The sequence below is a fragment of the Rhinatrema bivittatum genome, chromosome 4 (assembly GCF_901001135.1).
Source record: "Rhinatrema bivittatum chromosome 4, aRhiBiv1.1, whole genome shotgun sequence".
NCBI classification, from domain to species: Eukaryota; Metazoa; Chordata; class Amphibia; order Gymnophiona; family Rhinatrematidae; genus Rhinatrema; species Rhinatrema bivittatum.
The window spans coordinates 383,368,625-383,384,327 of NC_042618.1; the positions used below are offsets into that span (position 1 = coordinate 383,368,625).

Consider the following 15,703-nt stretch of genomic DNA (forward strand, 5'->3'; position numbering starts at 1 on the left):
ATGTACTGTGGCCAAGGAAGAGGGAGAAGTCCAGAAAGTCTCCCTGTGTGTGTGTGTGTGTGTGTGTGTGTGTGTGAGAAAGCACCTCTGTCTATATGTGGGAGTAAGAAAAAGAGAGTGCCTGTGTGAGTGAGAGTGCCTGAGAAGGAGGAATGAATGGTGAAAGATGAAGAAATAGCAGAAATATGAAACAAATACTTAAGTTTTCACTAAGGAAGACATTGGAGAAGGACTGTTAGCTAGCAGGAGTACAGATGAGTGGCGTAGATAAATCCCCATTTACAGAAGAGAATGCTTGAATGGAACTAGGAAAACTGAAAGTGAACAAGGTTGTGGGGCCAGATGAGGTATATCTTAGGATACTGAGGGAGCTCCAAGAAGTGCTGGTAGGTCTGCTGAAAGACCTGTTCAATAGATCCTTGGGAGTGGTGCCACGGCATTGGAGAAGGGCAGTTGTGGTCCCATTTCCCAAAAGAGGTAGCAGGGAAGTGGCTGGAAACTACAGGCCACCTCAGTGGTGGAAAAATTAATAGAGACTGCTAAAGGAAAAGATGAGCTATCTGTAATTCAATGGGTTTACAAGATCCAGACAGCATGGCTTTACCAGAGGAAGATCCTGTCAAATGAATCACATGGTTTTTTGTTTTTTTTAGTGGAACAAGGAAGAATGCTCCTTGTGGTTTACTTGGATTTCCGCAGGCTTTTGATACAGTCCTGCATAAGCAGCATATAAATAAAATGAGAAGCCTGGGAGTGGGTCCCAAGGTGGTGAAATGGATTACATATTGGCTGACTGACAGATGTCAGCCAGTAGTGGTGAATGGAACCTATTCTGAAGAAAGAAGTGTGATAAGTGAAGTTCTTCAGGGATTGGTTAAATTCTGTTCAATATCTTTGTGAGCGATATTGCGGAGGGATTAGAAAGGAAGATTTGTCTCTTTGCAGATTACACTTAAGATCTGCAACAGAGTGGACATGCCTGAAGGAGTGGAAAGAATGAGACGTGACCTTTAAAAACTAGAGAAATGGTCAAAGGGTTTGGCATTTGGGATTCATTGTCAAGAAGTGCAGTCATGCATTTGGGGGTTCAGCAAGCTGGAGGAGTTGTATGTGTTTGGGGGTGAAAGACTTGTGTGCATTAACTGGAAGAGAGACGTTGAGGTGATAGTATCTGATGATCTGAAGGTGGCAAAGCAATGTGACAAGACTGTGGCTAAGGCCAGAGGGATGCTGGATTGCTTTGAAAAAGGCATAACCAGCAGGAAAAAGGTGATAATGTCATTGTATAGATCCTTGGTGAGGCTTCACTTGGAATAATGTGTTAAGTTCTGGAGATGTCATCTCAAAAAGGATAAGAACAGACTGGAAGTGGTCCAGAGAAAGGCAATCAGAATGGTGTGGGGTCTTTACAGAAAACCATATGAGATGAGACTGAAGGACCTTAATGTGTATACTCTGAAAGAGAGAAGAAATGGGGGAAATATGATTCAAATACCTGAAAGAAATTAACAAAGCCCAAAAATCAAATCTTTTTTGATGGAAAGGAAGCTACAAAACTGGAGGTCATGATATCAAATTCCGAGAGAAAACTCAAAAACAATATTAGGCAATATTTATTTATGGACAGGGTGGTGGATACATGGCATTGCTTCCCAGAAGAGATGGTAATGGAATTCAAAACAGTATGGAACAAACACAGAGGATCCCTGCTAGCCAGAGAATGAAAATGAACAAATGGGCTAACTTTACTATTATACCCAAAATTTACATTTCTGCTTGGAGGTAGTCTGCATGGAAGGGCAATTGCTACTACCCTTAACAGAAGGTTTGGGGTAGCCTGGATGGAACAGTTGTTGCTGCTACCCTTAAAAAAAAAAATCATAATTAAAAAAAAAAAAAAAAATTTAAAAATGAAAACTTTCTGGGTAGACTGGATGGACTTGGTCTTTATCTGCCTTCATTCAACATGTTTGTGAGAGTGCCTTTATGTTGTATGTGTGAATGAGAGCACCTTTGTGTGTCCACTCTGTTGCAACCTACGACAATCTCAAGATGACTGGAAATCTAAATTTCTGAGTTAAGGAGTATAGGGGAATTTTTTTATCCTTATTAGTTTTATTATTGGATATATGTCTGCCATTCTGAAATTTTTTTTTTGGTGTTTGGTCATTTTTAAACATTTTTGTATGCATGTCTAATTGTTCGATATTCTATTCATCAGCTGATTTGACTTTTTTATTGGTTTGGTTGATGTTTTATATTTCCTGGTTTTATTTGATGTTTAAGAGGAATAATGTTTCTTTTTTCCATGGTTGCACTGCATATAGAGTCTGGCTGCTTGTGCTTTCCAGTTCAATTTTTATCTGCACTTTTCTATTTATACTTTATGGTCTCTTTATGCTGTATTTAGTGAGGGTCTGTCTGTGTTCATGTGACCGAGCTGAAGTATTTTGATAGCATGTAGTTTTGGGTGGAGATCTATAGCAGCCTAATTTGTTCTCTTTTCCTAGTAGGAGGTATATTGGTGTTTTAGGACCTGGTTTAATATTTGCAGGGTTGCATTTTCATGGGTAGATTTGTTACTGTTGGAGTCTAGCAGTTAGTATGATTATGGTATAGCAGATTTGCTATAGGTTCTGAGTACATTTTTCCAGGGTTTTGAATTATTTCATAGTGTTACTGAGGTGTACTAATGTGTTGTTGTTACAGAAAGGTAACATCAGAGTTTGAATAGTATTTTTCTATGGTGAGTGGTAAAGGGAAGTGTCCTAGGGAGCTTCTGTGCATGCAGTGTTTATATTGAGATTCTGTCCTAACCTGTATTAGACCCCAGACTTCACTCCAAAAAGACCTTTGATTGATGCTCTTGAATAGTTTAGTGGTAGTTTTAGTAGATGGTTGAAACTGGCCAGATGTTTCTTTGTTGCATACAAGATCCTTCTGTCTAGAGATGCCACAGATAATGCCCAGCGCTTTGCAACAGTGATACAACATCTTTGTAGTGATGCCTTCTGCTTTACGAGCGGAGTGTTGTCTCTATATGGACGGACGTAAGAGGTGGATTTGGACACAGCCTTGGGACCCCTGCTGGGATCGAACTAACTGGATGGTTTCCCTACTTCAGGTCGTACAGGATGATTCCCTGATGACAACTGCATGGGAATGTAGAATAGAGATAATTTAAAATGGAACATTAAAAAAAAAATGCGATGTCTAATTATGTGTTTATACAGGATTGTTCAGGGAAAAAAGGGAAGCTATTGATCATGATGAGTGTATCAAAAGCTCTAGGGGAGGGAAGGGGAGAGCTATGGCCCTGTACCCTGGATATTTCAGGTATCTAGTAACGCCCCTGATTGAAATTTCCAGATAGTAGTATTTTGTAGAGCATGGAAAAATTTATTTTTTGAAATGTATTTAGTTCACGCCTTTTCATTGGTAACTCAAGGCGAGTTACATTCAGGTACTGTAGATAATTTCCTTGTCCCTAGAGGGCTTACAATCTATATCTATGGGAAAAATGCTTAGTAAATCAGCCCTCAGTTTGTAAATAATCCACAAGCATGTGCCCCAAAGGGTAAATTAAAATTTATATTTTATAGAAAGTCTGTATAATTAAAGAAAAATATTAAACAACATTACACAAGAACCTACCTTGCTTGCTAGAAACCTTGGAAAGCTGACCTTGTAAGAAACAGAGATCTAATTCACATGAAATCATGATCCTGGTTCAGATAGAAAATAGTGGCTGTTGTATGCCTAATTGTATCTGTAGAATTTAATTTGTTATACATTAATTTTGGATATAAGTTAATTCTTTTGTGGAATCTAAGTTTAGGATACTGGAGTTAAGATTTGACAGTCATCATAGATGACGAATAAGAGAACAAGTGAAATCATGGAGAGAAGGATTTTCAGCTGTAATAACATCCAAATCATGAGACAAGAGCAGAAACTGAAGCCGCTCTTAGGGATATTTTCGCAGTTTAGGATTATCAGTTTGTTCCTTCCATTTTGCTTTCTTCCTTCCACCTGTTGTCTTTCTAAAATAGTTGCCTCAGGTCGCCAAGTTTGCCCTTTTCTGGCTGAGGGGGAAACAGTCTGTTTGGTAACTGAAGCCTTCAATATAACATTTTGCCAGCAGGGGTTGTTGCTCTAGTAGCATTTGTCTCCTGCTATCCCTTCTTTCTCACATCATTCCCCAGGGACAGAGAGAGTACCACCACAGCAAACTGCCCACATACCTCTAACCTCTCAGAAAGGTTTGAACACTAATCTGTGCCCAGCCTCCAGGTCTTAGGGATTCTCACATTTTCAGACTGTATGGCTCACCAGCCTGAGGCTTTTACTGCTCCTGAGCAGCTGATGCTTCGTTCCCCACCTCCCGCCAGCACAGCAGCAGGTTAGGAAGCACTTCCTTTCCCCGTTCCTGAACCGACATTGGGTCCTAGTGCCTACCCACCGCAGGCAGGCCCATGGCACCGGAAAAGAAAGGGTGCAGCAGTGCCCTCTCGGGCAGTCGCACACCCCAAAAGCTGGCCCTGCTTCTCAGCATCCCAACACAGTTGTCAGCACTGCAGAGCAAAGTATTGGTGAAGAAGGGGCAAGGAGCTTTATTCATTTCATGGCAAGAGCAGCAACATAAAAGGAGAAAAACATGTTTGTCAAGAAAAGAAAATTCCTTTTTATATACCAGCTGCAGGCTGTCTTTAGTTTTGACCATTAATGGCATTGTGTGCCTCATCCAAAAACAGCAGCATGTGATGCCAAATCTCTCTGCTGCAAACTAGTTCAAGTGCAAGCATTTGTTGTGAAATGAAGCATCTGAGGCAAACAGTGGTTCCAGGACTTAGAAACTGCTGTTCTGAGATTGTTTGTCAAAATTGTTGCTATGGATTTCAGTGGGTTTTTTGTTCATTTCTTAGTATTTTTATTGAAAGGAAAATGTCAACCTAGTTTTAAAAAAAAAAAGCGAGTGGGTTGAAATATTCACTTTGGGTGTATAGTGTTGGAAGGAAAGGGTAACACGTTTTCTGTTTTGTAATAGTTTTCCGGATGCCATGCACCTTGCTGCTCCTTACTACCAGGCTTAGTGGAGGTTTGAAATTTAAATTGCCTTCTCTCTTATAGATGTGCTTTACTGCTGGAGATTTTTCAACCCAGCTGAATTTTAGTTAGCTAGGTCTGGAGTGTTCCTTCAGAAAAGCTCTTGCACGAAGACCATAACTTTTCAGTTATATTTATTCTTAAAAGACTTCAGATGAAGTTTTAAACAGTGGAAGACACAAGGCTGTTGTGATCCTAATATGCTGTCTTGCTGACAGTTTCAGCAGACCAGCAACACAATACTTCCTTTACTTCTGTTGGGTTTTCTATTGCACATGCTTATGGGAGTGGTAAGTGCTTTAAATAAGGTCATGGAATGTGGACATGACATGTAGAGGGAAATGCTTGTTTCATTTAAGTCCAGTTAGCAACATTTTATTTTATTTGGCAGGCAAGCTTATAGAGGAAGAACATCTAACCAAAGGTGTGGAAGAAGCAAAGCTATTGAAAGGTTAGTTGTGATTTCTTATTTAGATGATTTTGTTTTCCTACCACAATAGTTTTTCAGATGGTGCAAGTTCAGTTATGTGTAGTATGATGTTGGCCATTGATCCCTTGGAGGTGTTATCTAGGATATGCAATATGCATTAGAAATAAAACAATTCTACAGTCCATAAAGCAGTGCGTTTTATTCCTCAGAAGGATTGTCGGACTGAGCAGTGCATATTACTTGGCAGAATTTAACATACAGGATGGATCTTTTCATTGAATGGATCTCTTTATTTTATACATTATACCCACAGTACCTGAATATGATCTGCTTTGATGTGCTGAAAAACGGAAAACAAATAACATTTTAAAAAATACACACTTGTATGTGGACCTGTAGTCCTCTTTGTATCTGTTTTTTAGAAAGATTTCAAATATTATATTAGTTCGAACTCTCACTTATATGTATATATTTCTCATTAGACGGGTAAAAAGAATTACATATGTTAATGGATTCTGTACTGGTGCCAATATTTGTTTCTTTGGCTTTTTCTTGCCTTTTTTTTTTTTTTTTTTTTTTTTAAAGAGTCCTTTCTCGACTGGATAATGGGGTAGGGTAAAAAGACAGTTTTCTGCTGTTCACTATGGCAAGAGTCACAGGGATTATTTGATTCATTGTGTAAGTGACAAGAGTTTGGTTTGGAGGATATGAAATACAATATCCTTATTCATTTAATTCTTGTTGGTTCTAACTTGATAACCATTTTAGGATAGCAAAATGTGAAATTTTTGAACTACTAACCTGGCATGAAATTTCATAGATATTCACCACTATCCCCCTGCACTTCTATAAACAATGTGAGATGAGCAGCTCCCTATGTTCGTGAAGGCAGGCTGTTTCTTTTAGATCTAGGAATAATACAAAGCAGTGCAGCTTGCTCCACCTCCTCTTAAATACCTGCATCTTTGCCAGTAAAATACTTTCAGCCTTTACCATACAAGGATCTGTAACAGCAAAGGGTTTATCTTTTGAAGCTAGAGTACTACTGTTAACAATACATGTGGCTGTAAATAAAAAGCACAAACTTGCAACACACATTGATCTGTGAAATAGTCTATATTTGACTAATATATTTCTCTAGGTAGATATTTTGATTCTGTACACCTTGAATTCTGCTCGATAAACATCTTGTCATTTTCTTAAATTTCAAATCAATTTTTGCTCTTTTCTTGTACTATGTCCATCCATCTTTTTTCTCATACACTGTAATATTGTATGGCATCTGCAAAGTACAGATAACATGCCATAATTGGCAGAAGAATGCACATAGTAGACAGCTGTAATATCTTGCTGGCTTACAAGTGTTGAGTATCCAAATGGTGTGCTTTTTTTAGTGGGTATGCTAATGCATTCCATCTCATTTAATAAACATAAGGGCTGTGAACATATTTAAAAATAGCTCTTTGCTTCACCATTATAATAGGTGTTTTGCATTAGGCCAATCAGTAATTGGTCTGGTTTTGCAAATCCAGTAGGCAGTGATAAAGCAGTTTCCAGAGGAGAGAAAGCTTTCTAGTACTTTACTGCCCAAGAATGAATCCTTAATTAGAAGCAAAACCTTAAGTTCCTGGAGGAAAAGTCCATAAAAAGAGGTATAGGGACAATATAGTCACAATCAAAATCTTCAAATAACCTTTCTATTTTATTTTATATAAAAAGGAGAAATGGTATCAGAAGGTCATGGTCCAGTAGTTTTAATCCACTGTCTCTTGCTCACATTGGGCTTCAGACAGTATCAATGTTTTAAGTACCCAGTTCTCCAATCATTTACTAAGCTTCTCTTTATTATTAATTGAAAAAAAACTATACAGAAAAATCTTCAAGACTTTGCCATGTATCATCTTCAAAATGCAAATTTCTAAGAAAGCTGCTGACAAACACTTATCTTATTGAGTGGGTTGAGTAAAAGTTTTTTCACCATGCATTAAGTAAGGCTTTCTCAGAGGACAAGCCGGATAATAGTTCTCACACATGGGTGACATCATCAGATGGAACCCCAATGTGGAAAACTTATGTCAAAGTTTCTAGAACTTTGACTAGGCACACTGAGCCTACCCAGCATGCCCTATACCGCACGTCCACTCGGGGTCCCTCTCCAGTCTCTCTTTCCATGGAGCTGTAAGCCTCACAGTATGAATGAGCTCACACTGGCTGTTTTTAAGCTTTGTAGGAAACACTGTTTTTTTTTTCACGGGTTTTTCCTCGTTCCATCACCGGGTCCTGCTTGGTGCCGTCAGGTATTGTCTCCTAGTCAGGGTTTTCAGTGATTCAGGTAAGTTTCTTTTCACAGTCAATCCCCTGTTGCAGCAGTGCATTGATGCCCACTCGCCATTGCTGCCCTGCCACCATTGTTTTCAGCTCATGCCCCTTTTGTTTCGTCCAACATGGCCAAGTCTGTTTTTCAGCAATGCCCCCATTGCCAGAGGACCATCTGCCTCATGGATCCGCTTGAGATGTGTCCTGTGCCTGGGGGCATTGCATGATGTGCAGGGTTGCTGCTTATGCAGCCAGTTGACCTTGAAGCGATATTGGCTTCGACTTGACAAGATGGAACACTCTTCAGGTCAAAGAAGTCCGAGACCTTGGCATCAGGATCGAAGGACCAAGGAGCCGCACCAGTGGTCACCAAGCCATCGACATCAGCGGGACAGTCTGTTCCATTGATGTTGTCAGTGGTCAGGGGCTCTGGAGACTGACCATCATTGATTTCCAGGCCAAAGACATCATGTTCCTAGTCATCGGCTTCAGCACCAGAGCAAGACCTGGCCAAGCTTCAAAGGAAACCAAAAAAGCATTGGCATTGGTCCCAGTCAATGCACATTGCTGGGCATAGGGATGCACTGGCTTTTGCTGTGATGCCCCTGAAGCCATCCATGGCAAGGAGTACCAACCCTCCATTGCCAGGGGTCCGCAATGGCCTTCACCGGTCCTGATGCCAGTCACCCACCAATTTAACTCAAAGGTCTGAAGAGGATCTGGCCACTCCTCCTTCCTCCCAGTGTGTGTTGGCATCGGCAACATTCGAAGAGGAGCTGGACCATTGAATCCAGGGCTTCGGTCCTGTGGCACAGACAGCACTGGACCTGGTGCTGCCCGTCATACCACTTCTGGAGAAGCTCAACCTGCTTATTGGTGTGTTACCAACCCAGCTGGTGACAGTTACCGGATCAGCATTGGTGCTGGGCAGGGACCCGAGGCTTCCCCCTACCAATATAGTAGCCATCATCGGTTCTGAGGAGGAGGAAGCCCCCTGTACAGTTCTACCTCTGCCTGTGCCTCTGGATGAAGGCTGAGCACCTAGAGACCCATCCCCTGTAGCTTACAGTGAAGTTGAGGAACCCACTGACTCTGGGGGGGGGGGGGGGGGGGGGAATGCTTCAAATTCCTCCTCTGAAGGCTTCATGGTTCTCCCTTCAGAGCCTTCTCCACCAGAGGAGCGAAAGAAGTCTTGGCCTGAGAACATAACCTTTGCAGGTTTTGTGAGGGTGATGGTGGAAGTCATCCTTTTTCAGTTTTCGACCGAGGAGGATGCCAGACACAAAATGCTTGAAATCCCCCAGATCGTGGCAGTCCCAGTACAGGAGATCCTTATGGAGTTGCTGCTGAGGATATGGGAACACCACCTCACAGTGCTTCCTATTAAGAAGGCAAACTGTGGGTCTACCTCATTCAGAAGGCTGCCAGATTTGATAAGCTTCAGCTGCCCCACCAGTCAGTTGTGGTCAAATCCGCAGTCAAGAAGGCACCCCTAGGAAAGGACCATAGAGCCGATGGATGCTCTTGGGAGGAAGGTGTTTCAAGGTGCCCTGCTTATTGCCTGCGTCGCTGCGTACCAGCTCTATATGAGCCAGTACTCATGGGACATCTGGAAGCAGGTGGAAGAGGTGGCCAAGCAGCTGCCTCAACAGCAGTAGCACACCCTCATGTTGCTGGTGCAGAAAACACGGGGTCTGTGTGACCTATGATGTTTTTGAGACTATTTAGAGAGTCTTTGCAGTAGGAATCGGCACCTGGAGTACGGCATGGCTGTGGGCCTCTAATCTCCAACCAGAGGTACAGGAACGACTCACTGGCATGCCGTATACTGGAGAGAATCTCTTTGGAGATAGGGTAAGGGACGCTATGGCCCAACTTTGGGAACACCATAAAACCCTGCAACAACTCTCAGCCAGTACTCTGGACCCATCCTCCTCTTCTAGGAGGCCAGCAAGACCAGGGTGAAGGAGGTCTTTCTTTCGCCAGTGGAAGAATTATCCTCTTCCCCTTCATTCCAGTCGTCACCATTATGGCTCCCGCATCTGTCCTAGGCAGCAGAGAGCCCCCAAACCTCAGCTGGCTTCTCAGTCAACTCCTGGGATGGGGTTTTGACTGGGCCATAGGGAGCATATGCCAGTTGACCATACCCAGGACAGTGGACCCTCCAGTCGGTGGAAGGCTGCGATTCTTTGTGAACCAGTGGTCTAGTACAACCTCAGGCCAGTGGGTTCTGTCCATTGTCCGTCAGGGTTACCAATCGAATCTATTGGGTGTCCCGCAAAATTGCCCTCCGTGCCCGTTTTGGGGGCCATAGCGCATCAGGAGGTACTACTAGCTGACCTCTCCTCTCTCTTAACGGCCAGTGTGGTCGAGCCTGTATCACCAGGGTAAACAGGGCGATGATTCTACTCCAGGTACTTCCTGATTCCAAAGAGAACAGGAGGACTCTGTCCCACCCTAGACCTAAGGCCTTGAACAAGTTTCTAAGAAAAGAAAAGATGATTTCCATGGGCACCTTAATCTCCCTTTTGCTAAAAGGGGCCTGGCTATGCTCCTTCAACCTAAAGGAAGCATACACTCATATAGAGATCTTCCCCGGTCACAGGAAGTATCTCCAGTTTGTGATGGGAAAACAACACTTCCAGTACTGGGTGTTGCCATTTGGGTTCGCGTCAGCCCCATGGGTCTTGACAAAATGCCTGGCCATGGTGGCGGCACACCTTCATAGGCTGGGAATGCATGTTTTCACATATCTGGGCGATTGGCTGGTCAAGAGCAAGTCTCAGGCAGGGGCCATCAGGTCCATGCGCTTGACCAACAGGGTGTTGGATTCACTAGGGTCCGTTCTCAACTATCCAAAGAACCATCTCAGCCATCACTTCAATTGGACATCATAGGAACCCTGATAGACACAACTCAGGCCAAGTTCTTCCTTCCTCGCCAGAGGGACGTCACCTCGACTATCATTGCGGCAGAGATTCAACAGAGCCAGCATGTGTCAGCCTGGCACATATTGGGGTTTTTGGGCCATATGGCTGCAATCATCTATGTCTCTCCATTGACATGTTTACACATGTGCAAAGCCCAATGGACCCTGAGGTCGCAATGGCATAAAGCTACTCAGAGCCTCCAGGATTGCATCTGAATCACTCCGTCTCTCCAGGTCTCATTGTCCTGATGGTGGGTACTTCCAAATCTGGGACAGGGGATTTCGTATCTAAGTCCCCTTACCCAAATTGTCCTAACCATGGATGCATCCATCCTGGGGTGGGGAGCTTATGTTAGATGGGCTCAGCACTCAGATCTCTGGTCCGCCTAGGAACACTTTTGTCAAATCAACTTCCTGGAGCTTTGGGTGATCAGATACACGCTATGGGCTTTCATAGATCAGCTTTCCAACAAAGTTGTCCTGATCCACAACCAAGAAGCTATGTGGTATATCAACAAGCAGGGAAGCATGGAATCATACCTCCATGTCAGAAAGTGGTCCAGATCTGGTTGTGGGCCCTGTCCCTATGGATGGTGCTCAGGGCCATGTACCTGAGCACCATCCATTTATTTTGACAAGAATAGATTGGGCGTTGCCGTTGCCAAACAGACACTATCCAATTGGCTAGCAGATTACATTCTGTTGTGCCCAGGTGGGACTGCATCTTGGGGGTCATGTCAAGACTCATTCTGTCAGAGCTATGGCAGCATTGGTGGCCCACTTGCGAGCAGTTTCCTAGGAGGAGATCTGCAAGGCTGCAATGTGGAGTTATCTCCACACATTCACATCTCATTTCTGTCTGGATAAGGATGGCTGGACACGATAGTAGGTTCAGCTAGCCTGTCCTTCGGAACCTGTTTGAGGTAGAGAACCCAACTCTCCCGCCTAGTATCTGTTTGGGTTCAGGCTATCTCCCCCTCTGTTATCAACAGAACTGGTGGTGTTCAGCCCGTTGGCACCTGGTTGGGTGTCCATTAGTCCTCTTTTGTGTTGGGAAGCGGCTTATGGCTAGGGATTCACCCATGTGTGAGGATTACCATCCTGCTTGTCCTTGGAGAAAGCAGAGTTCCATACCTGTAACAGGTTCTTTGAGGACATCAGGATGTAAGTCCTCACAAAACACACCTGCCATCCTGAAGAGTTGGTTTTCTCTTTTTTTATTTTAATCATAATTCTATTTTACAAGACGAGAGGGACCCTACGTGGATGTGTGGTATAGGGCATGCTGGGCATGCTCAGTGTGCCTAGTCAAATTTCTAGAAACTTTGACAAGTTTTCAGCATCAGGCCTCCATCTGATGATGTCATCCGTGTGTGAGGACTAAACATCCTGCAAGACCTCAGAGGGCACCTGTTACAGATAAGCAAATATGCTAAGCAGCTTTCTTAGAAAATTTGTAGAGACAATTGTGATAAAATCTTGAAGATTTTTCTATTAACCCAGGTAGCCGTGACCAGTTTGTCGCAAAAAGGGGATACCAGTAGCACTCATTCACACGCTTCCAAATACTAAAATAAACAGTGTTGATAAAACTCAGCCGCATCTTTATTGTATGATATATATGTACTACAATATCTAAGTACCCAAGCCATAACAATAGATCTATCGAGCACCCCTGTGGCAGGCAGTGCGTCACCTCAGAACCTGGGGCCCACTGCAGCCAAGCAAGGCCCTGTTCTACCAAGAGGTGTTCCTCCTGGGCGTTGCTGGTCACCCAGCTCACACAAACAAGGTGACTGCCCAACTTGATGAGGTGTCCAGTTTGCCGTCGCTTCAGGGCCAACTTTCCCTGACGGCAAACAGCCCCACCCCCGCCCCCTGCATACCTAAGGATAGTGGACCTCACGCGATGCACTGCCTCCAACTGGTGACTCCCCTCCCTACTTGGATACCCTCGCCATAGGGCCTGAGTAGCTACAAAGCTTACCCAGGACCCTTCCCCAACACAAGTTGCGGCCCACAGATTAAAACCCAAGCATCACCCTGTGAATGGACCCGCCTCAGGGTGCTCAGGAAAAGATCCTGTCGCATGTCAGAAAGGTGTACCCCCATCTTTACAGAACAATTCCTCAATTCATCGCTTTGCCAGTCATGTCTGACATGCACACCCCCATGACATTCCATGAAGTTACCAATCTGTCTATTAAGTTTATGCATTGAACGCCTCCACAGCGGCGAGTTTAGGAACTGGCGATGGACGATGAGTTTGGATCAAACGACTCTTGTGCGGGGCTTTAAAGATAAGATGAGTGCAATGTCATTCCTTTTATTATCAAGGAGCAATTGTCCAGGGATATCTCCCAAATTGTTGTATCCCAGGTGTGTGATCAGCACCTCTGGAGGGGTTGACTTGGCCAGCTGTTACTGCAGAGGGGGAGATGAGCTGATCCCAATGCATCCCCCTTTTGCCGAGCCATTGCACCATCCCATTCAAAAGCATGGCACCCAGGTGTACACCAGTGGGGACACTCTCTTGAGCAGTGCTTAGCCCAAAACACAAATGAGTATCCCATTTTTTTAATTACTTAAATGCAGCATTACTAATGAGCAGTAAATGTTGATTGGTCCAATTATGCCAACTTTGCAGCCGGTAGAGGAGAGAGAACTTACCAGACCTGTGCAGAGAAGGCAGCAGCATGGAGAGCAGGAGCAAATGGGACAGAACGCCAACCATGCTGTCCAAGAGGCAGAGCCACCCCATGCTGCTCTCAGACAGCCCCCCCCCCCCCCCAGCTTCAAATAACCCTATGGGCAAGAGGGATGCTGGCCAGCCTACCCTTCCCTACCCCAGCGGGTCGATCCTTCCCCTGGCTTGCCCCCCTTCCTTCACTGCCCACCCTGCTCCTGGCTGCCTCTTACGCTGCACCAGCCCATTGCACCATGGTGCATGCCCACGCTGGTGTGGCCATCAGCGCATACGATGGCGCATCGCTGACTCCACCCGATGCTGCCGATCCGGACCTGCGCAGGTGAGTGACCACCTGTGTCCCCCTGCCTCCCTCGCTACAGGTGCGGCACCAGGTTATCTGCAGCTTCCGTGCACTAGCCAAGCACCACACCTATATTCTTTTTTAATTAATAATAGAGGTTTGGTAAATGATTGGAGAATTGGGTGCTTAAAACACTGATACTGTTTGAAGTCCATTGAGGGCATGAGTCAGTGGATTAAAACTACTGCACCTTGATCGTTCTGATACCATTTCTCTTTTTTTATATAAAACAAAATAGTAGTGAAGTAAGGTTATTTGAAGGTTTTGTTTGTGACTATATTGTCCCAACATCTTTTTTTTTTTTTTTTTTTTTTTTTTTTTTTTGTATTTTGCGTATAATTGGGAGGTGTTGATCTTTTGTTGTGTTACGAGAATTCGTCCATAAACCACTATTAGCAATGTAAAATTAAGAAAGCCACTGTTTGTTCCAGGTTATGTGCAAGAAGGATTGGACCTATTCCTTGTGATTCTCCTTGGTATTTGTGACCTGGATTAACCACTGTTGGAGACAGAATGCAGGGCTTGATGGACCTTTGGTCTAACCCAGTATGGTATTCCATAGGTTCATATGTTCTTAATTCTGTACTTACAAACAAAATGTTTGACACATCAAGAACTATGATTTAAAACAGAAAGCTGCATTTGTTTTAAAAGCTAGTGTGAAGAGATTTTGTTATGAGTTTTATGTTTGATTTTATTTTGTAGTGGCACATTTTGATGATATCCCTCTATGGTCCTTGTGTCAAAGACCACCGTATCATCACAATGGTCTCACTATTTGATATCCTGTGTTAATATTAGAGAGCAACTGAGGTCAAGGCAGAAAAAGACCAGATGGCCTATCTAGTCTACTCCTTCACACAACTATTCACTTTTATATTCCCTAGAATCCTTTTAACCTACCAAAGCGTTAACTTTGGATGCAATTATTATTATGATAAAAATCCTAATGGGCTTTAAAATAAAAATTGTTAATCATTAATTAAAATGCTTGAGAACTGCCCTGTAAAATGTTCTCACTAATAGGATATAAATATTAAATTAAATGTGACAGCCAATGAGAACTCTAGACCATCCATGAGGTTTACAAGTATATATTTGGATTTCTCTATAACACATTTTTGACCATGCAGTTTCCTCCTCCTCCTCTGGGTCTCTAGCTCAGTCAGAGCCGGGTCTGAGATCTGGCATAATGATCTTTTATTTGCAGCTACCTGACAGATTTCTCCAATCTTATATTCCCCTCCCAACTCCGTTCAGTAATCCTAGCAACAGTCCCTGGGGCTGTGCACTAGGGCTCCTTCTCGCACCCTGCATAATGACTGTGATGCCACACTAATCCCCAGTCCACTCAGGCCAATACAGAACGATGCAATACAGAAAGCAAAATGTGCGGCCAAGCCGCACATTTTACTCTCAGAAATTAACTCCTGCCAAAGGCAGGAGTTAATTTCAGATGGCACCAGGCAAGTGTACAGAAAGCAGAAAAAACTGCTTTTCTGTACACCCTCCAACTTAATATCATAGCGATATTAAGTCGGAGGCCCCAAAAATTAAAAAAAAAAAAAAATCTTCTTTAAAAAAAAAAAAATCTGCCCGAGGGTTGGAAAACGGACGCTCAATTTTGCCGGCATCCGTGTTCAGAACCCATGGCTGTCAACGGGTTTGACAACCGCCACTGGTAAAATTAAGCATCAGCTGTCAGATCCGCTGAGAGCCACCGCTTCCGCCAATAAGGAGGTGCTAGGGATGCGCTGTATGGGCCTGTCAGTGAGCAGAAGACATGAGCTGGGAATAAAATTCAGGTCCCTTCTTATGGCAGTGCACAGCACCGCTACTGGCCCAGCCCTCTTATAATACCTTTCAGTCTAA

General features: G+C 43.6%; 1 protein-coding gene across 20 annotated transcripts in view; it reads left to right on the forward strand.

Annotated features, from left to right (window-relative positions):
- SLMAP (sarcolemma associated protein) overlaps positions 1-15,703 on the forward strand; it is a 362,537-nt gene that overhangs the window by 271,374 nt on the left and 75,460 nt on the right. For 12 of the 20 annotated variants that reach the window (XM_029600936.1, XM_029600935.1, XM_029600939.1 and 9 more), the window contains one exon: positions 5,498-5,557. The exons of 6 other annotated variants lie outside the window; for them this stretch is intronic. In XM_029600936.1, the coding sequence (XP_029456796.1) occupies positions 5,498-5,557 (60 nt within the window). Of the gene's footprint in view, positions 1-4,876; positions 4,902-5,047; positions 5,099-5,497; positions 5,558-15,703 lie in introns of those variants that run through there. 2 more of the 20 variants (XM_029600953.1, XM_029600954.1) reach the window with 2 other exon arrangements.